The following is a 9,242-nucleotide window of genomic DNA, read 5'->3' as shown; positions in this document are numbered from 1 at the left end:
GATGAGCCCCCAAATGTTATGCCCAGAGTCCGAGTCCCCAAAATTGAGAGAATAAGACGTCCACAGCAATGCAAAAACATAAAGAGATTTTATTGCTAGCTCGAGCTAGGGCTAAGGTCTCATCCAGCACAGTGGAATCCAACAAGAGCCCCCAGTTCTGAGTAACAACTGCTTTTGTAAAGGCAGTTCTTTGTCTCAGCAAGTGTAGCCAGCGTGTGATGATTGGCTAACGGGTGTGAATTTTGAATCCTGCATCCCTATCCGGATTGGCTCAAGCCTGGCATGCATGGGGACTCTCCTGATTGGCTCAGAGGTATAGTTCCCGGAATCATGACTCAGGTCTATAAGAATCCGAAACTTTTAGGCCTAGTGTAGCTTGCTGAGCCTGTCATGGCTCAGGTTAGGTCCTAAAGCCTGTCATGGCTCAGATTAGGTCCTAACACTACTTAGCAGTGAATAACACTGGAACCACGGTGTTGCATAAATACATGCAAGTCTAAGACATACCTGTACACTTGGGTACGTACCACGCCTTTAACAGTTCCAGAGCCCCCTCGGCCCGTCTACGCAGCTCCCTTGGGCCTAGAGGGCCGAGGTAGGGGGCGGGGGAGCGCGGGCCGCCGCGGAGGGGCGAAGAGGGCCGGCCGCGGCGGAGGGGCGGTTTCCTAGGCGACCGCTGAGCTGCAAGTGCGCATGCGCGAAGCCTGGCTGATGCAACCTCCCGCGCGCAACCGGGTCTACCGAGAGTAAGGAAGCCGACAGGGACCTGGGCGCGGCCAATCGGCGGCCGCAGGAAAGAGCGCGGAAGGGCCCGCCCCCGGCCCGGCGAGTGACGTCAGGCGGCGCGGGGCTGGTGGCGTAGCCGGCCGCCATCCTGCGTCTAGTCAGCCTGCCTGGAGCGGTGTTGCCGCGGCGCTGGCCCTGCGGCCATTTTGAGCTTCGCTTGCACCCGCTTGGCCTCCCAGACCAGCCCTTCCGGGGTCGCGCTGCTGAGGGAATCTCCACGGTCCGTGCCTTCGAGGAAGCCGCCTCCGCCGCCGCCGCCGCGGAAGGGCTCCTATCTATGGTGGAGCGGCGCGGGCCGGAGTAGGGCCCCTTCTCGCTGTCAGGATGGATGTCGCCTTGGCCGCCGCGTCTTGTGCCCGCCGTTCCGGACTGTGGCCCGCTGCCCGCGGCCGGAGCCGCTCTCCTTGTTGGCTCTTCTGCTGGCCCGGGGGTCGGCCTGGGGCACCCACTCCGCCGCTGGGGAAGGCCGAGACTGTGTAGGGCCTCGAGCTCCGCGTCCCTACCTCCCCGAGAGACTGCCGACACCGGGAGATGGAGCCGGCGGCGGACGGCTCACGGAAGCCGGACCCCCGCTTCCGGCTGCCCTCCTTCTTCCCTCGGCCCTCGCGATCAGGCACGTCCAGGATCCGCGCACCGCTCGCCCCGGAACCCGACCCCAGGCTGGCTCCCAGTCCCCCGCCCGAGGCCCGAAGCAGTTCCTGGATGCAGCTGCTTTCCCAGCTCCTCGCGCCGCTCCCGGGCTTGCTTCAGAAGCTGCTGGTCTGGAGCCAGCTTTTCGGTGGGATGATCCCTACCAGATGGCTAGATTTTGCTGGAGGCTACAGCCTCCTGAGGGCCCGGCAGGAGCCTGCCGCCCCCTCGGCGCCCAAAGCTCTGAGTTCGCTGCGGCTCGACCCCTCGGCCGACGCGGCCGCCGGCCCCCTTGACTGGCTAGAGGGGGGCCTCCACTGGCAGTGCTCGCCCCCAGATCTGGAATTAGAACTTAAAGCCAAGGGAAGAGCTTTGGACTCCGCCGCCCATGCTTTTCTTCTGGAGCAGCCGCTGTGGGGAGTGGAGCTGGTGCCCCGGAGCGTCCAAGCGCGTCTGTTTTCCGACCCGGAGCTTGGCCCTTCGCCCTCTGGACCGCTCAACGTTCAGCGCTTAAGCAATGTCAGTGTCGTCTCCTATTTGCTGAACCCCTCCTATCTGGACTGCCTGCCCCGGGTTGAGCTGAGCTATCAGAGCAGTGTTGGAAGCTGCGAACTGGTCGATTTCCAGGCGCTGAGTCCAGAGAGCGGCTGCCTGGATGAGGCCTCGTCTTATCCCCAGCCGCTCAACGCAGAGATGGCTCCCGCCTCGTGGCAGGGATGTCCGCCTCTTTCTAGAGAAGGCCTGCCCGAAATCCACCATCTCCGCATGAAGCGGCTGGAATTCCTTCAGCAGGCCAGCAAGGGTCAGGCTTTACCCACCCCTGACCAAGATCATGGCTACCACAGCCTAGAGGAGGAGCACAGCCTGCTCCGGATGGAGCCGAAGCACTTCGGAGATAGTCCGACTCAGTGTGTTCCTGCTGCTGGAGCCGTTCCCGGAACCGCCCAGGAACCCACTGAGGAGAAAACAGAATTGTTGATTAGAGAAGTTCCTTTTGGATTGGAAAGACAGAGCCACTCGGGAGGCATTCCGTCTTGTGAGACTGGACAGGAGCTTGGAGAGGACCAAATAAGTGTAGTTGACTCTCCAGACATAGACGATGACCTTCCCATTTCTGCCAGACCAGCCTGTAGTAACAAGTTGATAGATTACATTTTGGGAGGTGCAGCCAGTGACCTGGAAACAAGTTCTGATTCGGAAGATGAGGATTGGGACGAAGACGTTGAGGATGACGGTTTTGATAGTGATAGCTCATTCTCAGAATCAGACCTTGAACAAGACTCAGAAGGGCTCCACCTTTGGAACTCTTTCTATAGTGTGGATCCTTATAATCCCCAAAACTTTACAGCAACAATTCAGACTGCTGCCAAAATTCTTCCCGGAAACCCTTCTGATTCAGAGAAGGATTTGTCTGACAAGTCTGACCTAGGGAATTCTCCTCAGACTGGAAGTCTTCCCGAGTCTCCTGATCATAATTCTGGAGATGATGATGACTGGGAATCTAGTGCAGATGAAGCAGAGAGTCTCAAACTGTGGAATTCTTTTTGTAATTCTGACGACCCCTACAACCTTCTAAATTTTAAGGCTCCTTTTCAAACAGGGAAAAATTGGAAAAGCTGTCTTGACTCAGAGAGGCCATCTGAGCCCATTTCTGAGTGTCGCACCTTACTTTCCTGTAAGAGGCAGCTGTTAGGGAGCCGAGAAAGTAAATGTCCAGACTTGGTCCAGGGTGTGTTTCTTTCTCGAGAAAGACACACACATATCCGGAGAAAAAAGGTTTGTTTCTTTTACCATTCCTGATAATTTGTGTTTTCTGTTCTGATGTGGAAAAGCATGAGTTTCCTGGAGCCATAATAGGGCTTATTTTTTAGGAAAGACTCCAAGCTCTTACACTTCGGTTGAGAAATGACCATCTCTCCTTCTCCCTCATGTAGAGTGTTGTTCCTGTCTGAATTGAAGGTGCCAGTGTATAGATGTTAGCCTGAGGGTGCTGTTTTCTTTTGGGTTGGCAGCTCTGGGCTGTTTCCCTTCAAGTTTCAACTTTTCACTTTTTTTAAGGAACAGAAAAATTAAACTTTATGTGTACATGATTCAATTCTAGAGATTGAGAAGGTCCTATTGTAGCAGTAGAGTTTTGTGGTATTAAGTGATGTTGTTTACAGACAGTTACTCCTCCTGTCTCAGGATAACTGTTTTCCTGCCTTTCCGTTAGAACCCAAAGGGATGATGGTACCAAGTATCGAATCATATTTGGTTGTTTGCCATGAAAGAAAATATTAGTTTCAGCACTAAAAGCATTTGGACATTAAGAATTTTGATTGACAATAATACTGAAAATAGTATTACCTTTTCTTAAGATAGCAGTCCAGGTTGTCATTGGCCCACTATAGGTTAACCATTTGTAATTATGATGGTCACTTATTTGGTTTTCTTGAGTAGTTGTTTCCTATTCCCAGGCTAGTCTTAAAACTTCATGGAGCATTTATTTTACTCTTTCAGCACATTCCAGAGGTAACCTTATTTGGGGAATCTTTTGAATTGCCTTTTTAAAAAAAATTCAGCTGAGGTTATTAATTGAAGAGAAATCCCCACAAACAGGGTATCTTTTATTGTGGAGCAAAAGTTTCTTTAATTACCTTTACTTTTATTTGGAAAGATAAAGTCATGGGTGAGTTATTATTGACCTCAAATTCTGCTGCATCAGAGTTTCAAGTGGAAAGAACTGACCAGCTTAATCTTTGAAACTCTCCCTAGGGTAGAAAATGTCCCTAAATGGTGGTATTCTTATGTCTTAGCTGTAGACGCAAAATAAGGCATATTAAAAATTAGATTTTAGTTCACACTGTTGTTAATGCTGTCTTAAACGTTTTTCGCTATGTTTTTAAAAGGTCCCTGACAAAATGGCCTGTTTAGTGAATAGATAAACAAAGTGAGGCAATGGAATGAGCACTTGGCATCTAGAGACTTGTGTTCCCTGCTCTTAAGTGGTTAGGGCCAACAGATTTAGGAAGATTGCCAGAGCTGGGAAGTAACTTGACCTCTCATGGCTTTGACTGACTAACTTATAGTAATAATAATAATGGCTATTGTATGAATTATTGCACGGTTTAAATGAGGTGAGTAGATAAAACTCATAGTTGCCTTAAATGATAACTCTTGTTTAGGGATCTCAGCCCAGCCTCATGTCTCTTTTTAGCTTGCTCACTGAGTGAAAAGTGAGATGAGTCAAGTAGATGTTACTATTACTATGCACTAGAAGCAACATTTATAAAAGATTATGTCTGGAATATTGGTAAAGTTATTTATAACCTTTGACTACATCTCATTCTTTAGGTATATGGGAATAATGGATAGTTCCCAGTTCTTAGAAGGAGGCTTTCAGATCTGGGAATGCTTTATTAAATGGCGAACATGGTGCAGATTGTGGAGCCGGGCTGAGTTGGAATCCTGATTGCACCCCTGGAAGCTGAGTGATTTGAATGAGTCAGTTTACCTTGGTTTCCTTATCTGTACAATGAAGATGATGATAATACATACCTTATAGGGTGTATTAAAAAATTGTTAAGTACTTTGAAAAGAACCCGGCATATGGTAACCACTGTATAAATGTTATTTATCTTGGTGATAAAATGAATGAGTAATGCTAGAATGCAATATTTAGTAAGGTGTTACATATCTACTAATTGTCCTCGGGGGTATTCCTTGGCCTGATGTAAAGGGAATGAAAGTAGCCGGCCACAGTGGAATTAGCTGATGTAAGTAATGAATGTACTTTAAAACAAGTTTTGACATTTGGTGTTTGATATCTTAAAAAGATATTTCTATATTAGAAATTGAGTAGGGATTAAAAGGAACTGTCACTTGCCTGTGATCATATATGTTGCAGTAGTCACAATTGCATGTATATATGGTGATAGGATAATTAAGAATACAAAGAGGGTTTTATCTTAACTACAAAGTCTCTTATAGTAACATAACCTTTTGCTAAGTCACTTCAGTCGTGTCCGACTCTGCGCGACCCCGTAGACGGCAGCCCACCAGGCTCCGCCATCCCTGGGATTCTCCAGGCAAGAACACTGGAGTGGGTTGCCATTTCCTTCTCCAGTGCATGAAAGTGAAAAGTGAAAGTGAAGTCGCTCAGTCGTGTCCGACTCTTCACAGCCCACCAGGCTCCTCTGTCCATGGGATTTTCCAGGCGAGCACTGGAGTAGGGTGCCACTGCCTTCTCCAACATAACCTTAAAGATACATTTTGTTGCAGTTTGAATACTAAGTAACTTTTTCTTCTGTGTTCTGATTATAAAGGTAATTAATGTAATACTACTACTACATGTTTATGGTTCAAGAATTGAAAAACACTGAAAAGTTACTTTTTTAAAAAAAGAAATAGAAGTGAACTTTTGTGCTGTAATAAAAGCATTCAGGAATATATTTCTGAAATACTTAGGAAACATTTGTCATTTTGGAAGAGTGTACAAGTTTGTTTCTTTACTTCCGTTATATTTGAGATTAAAATTACTCTTATGTTTATAGGTAACCTTCCTTGAAGAAGTTACTGAGTATTATATAAGCGGTGATGAGGATCGAAAAGGACCATGGGAAGAATTTGCACGGGATGGATGCAGGTTCCAGAAACGAATTCAAGAAACAGAAGAAGCTATTGGATACTGCTTGACATTTCAGCACAGAGAAAAGATGTTTAATAGACTCCAGCAAGCACGTTTCAAAGGAATTAATGTTTTCGAGCAATATTAAGATGATTTGACAGCCTCTGGCCCTAGCATACACTACCTCTTACTTGAGAGGTTACTTTTAAAAACAAAAGTTGGCAGCTGTCCTTCAACTTTTTCTTAGAGGATGTGCAGCTTGGATCCAGTGACCTAGTTTAATATTTTTTTGCAACATAGCCCACTCAGAAATGTCCAGGTTTGAAGCCAGGCCCTGAAAATGAAGGATGAGATGGTGTGATTTCTAATCCTCTTTTGTTTAGCTGGATTTGTTCTAGGATGTTGTTTGCTTGCTGAAGTGAAAAGGGGACCTTTTAAGGTGTAATTTTGCACTTTAGAAACTTATTTTCTTGGGAAACAATATTTATAGGCTTCAAAGCCCATTTCCCATTCTAATTTAAATTATGTGCACCTGTCTAAAAACTCTGGGCTCTCCCCTCCCCACAACATTCTGAAATTATTGGGCTGTTACGTTTTCTCTATATTCAGTAATTTGACCCTTCTACTTCATTGTTAAGAAAAATAATTTTGTATATACGACCAACTTAAAGTACATTATTGTGTGTCTTTTTTTTTTTTTTCCCTAAAAATGACTGGTTGAAATGTGTGGTTGGTTTTTATTTCTAGGTTAAGCTCTACCTAGGAAATGTTTCCAAGGACTGCCACAAAACCTGTATGTGCAGTGCTTTCTGCTGCTTTGGGAAAGCTGCATATTTCTGCCAAATTTTAACATCTGATATATTTAAGTTCTTTGTGAACTCTTTTTTGGAGAGGATTCTGTATATGTTATTGTAATTTCCACTTGAGTGGTTCTCTGTGTCTTCAATAGGTAGAAATTGTTGTTAAAAGACTCCAGAAAGTAATAATTGTGTCACAGTTGCTTTTAAATTTAAAAGCTTAGAATTTTCTTAGGAAGAAGGACAAGAGACATCTCAGAGCAATTTGGTTTTGTTGTATATGCTTTCAAAAGAAAACCAGTGTTATTAATATCATGCCTCAGCACCGTCACTTTTATAACTTATCAGGGTGATACTGTAAACTTGGAAATGGGCAGTTCTGAATTTTCCAGTTTGAAGTGTAAAATATAGACTTCAGTCAACATCCAAGTTTATTGTGTTCTTCTTTTTTAATAGAGAAGTAATGGCAAGGCCTATAGTTTCAGGAAAGATCTATAGATTTAAAATATCTTCATCCCACACTTCAACTTTGAATTGAAGTTTCTGCAGTGACTGATTGTGTTTGGTTTAGTTAGCACTACATGATGTGGGTCTGTTAGGTTGAGGGAATACTAACCAACAACTTTCTGGTCTGTTTTTATGTCACATGCCTCCTATTACCAGTGAAAGCACGAGCAGAATAGATGACCTCTTAATTTTGAAGTTGTTTCAGAGTGAGGACAAATTTTTCATCAGAAGTGCTTGCAGGATTACTACCTCAGTTTATAATCTACCTGGTCATTATGTTTTTTTCTATTTGGTTTGCTCTGAGAGTACAACAGCATAAAACTTAGTCAGATTTTTGCAGAGCTCTTTTTCAGTGTGTTTTGTGCCCCTCTATTTTAGGTAATCATAGGGAATGCATTTTAGAGTCTGGTGTAACACCATGGAAATGCTAAGTTTCAGACATCAGCTGTGTCAGTTGGAAAGAAGGTATTACTTGCCTAGAAAAGAAAACCGAAAATGTATAGGCATTCTTTTAAAACCAGACTGAAGTATACTATTTTATTTCAGAGACTTAGGTTGTGTTTTGGGGTTCTAAATCTTGCACCTCTGCATATATGAAAATAATGGGTAATCTTTACATTTACTAGGCTTCCCTGGTGGCTCAGATGGTAAAGACTCCACCTGCAGTGCAGAAGACCTGGGTTTGATCCCTGGGTCAGGAAGATCCCCTGGAGAAGGGAATGGTAACCCACTCCAGTATCCTTGCCTGGAGAATCCCATGGACAGAGGAGCCTGGCAGGCTACAGTCCCTGGGGTCATAAAGGCTCAGACATGACTGAGCGACAAACACTTTACATTTACTGGATTTTGGAGAATTGTTCTCTTGAGATGCCAGCTTCACTACTCCAAATGTAAAAGCTTGGTGAAGAATTCTTCCATGTACTACCCTGCTTTAAAAGAAGTGATCAGACAGTGATGAGAAGGACAAAAGGGACCATTTTAAAGTTGGACAAGAGAAGAACAATTCTTAGCAGTTTTGTCCAGATCCTAATTGTTAGAACAAAGTTAAAACTTCAGTCTTAAAAAGAAAATCCCTTGGAAGTTTTAATTGAACATTTTACACACTTAAAGTCTTGCAATGGTGCTTTATGTATCAATGTAGCATATGAAAGGCTTTGTGCAGACAAGTAAACATTTCCTTTTTTAAGTGTTAAAATGTGATAACACCATCTCGTCATCTTTAACTTGAAATCAGAAGTATCAGATTTTATTTTTTTATGATTTAGGGAAGGTGAAGTTAGGGGACTAAAAGACTTCTAAGTTGGCTTCAGATCCAATGATTTGAATGAAACCAGTTTTTGTTGGGATTTTATAAAATTGTATATATAACTGTTAACTAATCTGTAAATTATAATAAATATATTTGCAATTATTAAATGTTATGTGATATTTTGGTTCAACTTAATTGTTTTTGGAATTACTGAGCAGGAGTTTCAGAATTAAGTCAGGTGTTTTTGTAGAAGCATTCTGCATAATGGCATTCTAACATGTATACTACTACCATGTAAGAATCGAATTGCCAGTCTATGTCTGACGCAGGATACAGCATGCTTGGGGCTGGTGCATGGGGATGACCCAGAGAGATGTTATGGGGAGGGAAGTGGGAGGGGGGAACGCATGTAAGAATTAAAGATTTTTAAATTAAAATAAATAAAATGGGTCTCACTAAAAAGAAAAAAAGAAAAGCATTATAAACTTAAAAGGTTCTGTACAGATTTATGTGGTTTAAAAGGTTATGTGACATGGTAATTGCTCTTCAGCTAACTGAAGAGGAGGAAATGGTTAAGGGGGTAAATATAATTGCAAACTACATTTCGATATTAGATAAGAGAAGTTGGTTCTTAGAGTATGAAGTGCCCTTCTTAGAGATGGGATTC

At 44.0% G+C, this 9,242-nt stretch overlaps 1 protein-coding gene across 1 annotated transcript; it reads left to right on the top strand.

The window, feature by feature from the left end:
* Window positions 1-922: 922 nt before the first annotated feature.
* On the top strand, window positions 923-8,717 carry PPP1R15B (protein phosphatase 1 regulatory subunit 15B). Its single transcript, XM_068986079.1, has 2 exons — window positions 923-3,192; window positions 5,949-8,717. The coding sequence occupies exons 1-2, from the start codon at window positions 1,318-1,320 to the stop codon at window positions 6,168-6,170; spliced, it is 2,097 nt and encodes a 698-aa protein (XP_068842180.1). The 5' UTR covers window positions 923-1,317; the 3' UTR covers window positions 6,171-8,717.
* Window positions 8,718-9,242: the final 525 nt, after the last annotated feature.

Source organism: Capricornis sumatraensis, chromosome 14 (genome assembly GCF_032405125.1).
Source record: "Capricornis sumatraensis isolate serow.1 chromosome 14, serow.2, whole genome shotgun sequence".
NCBI classification, from domain to species: Eukaryota; Metazoa; Chordata; class Mammalia; order Artiodactyla; family Bovidae; genus Capricornis; species Capricornis sumatraensis.
Note: the sequence above shows the minus strand (reverse complement) of the source record. Positions and strands in the feature narration are given on the sequence as shown.

Coding starts and splice junctions, on each gene's coding strand:
- PPP1R15B (XM_068986079.1), top strand. CDS start 1,318: ATGGAGCCGGCGGCGGACGGCTCACGGAAGCCGGACCCCCGCTTCCGG. Junction 3,193..5,948: donor CACATATCCGGAGAAAAAAG/GTTTGTTTCTTT, acceptor TTATGTTTATAG/GTAACCTTCCTTGAAGAAGT.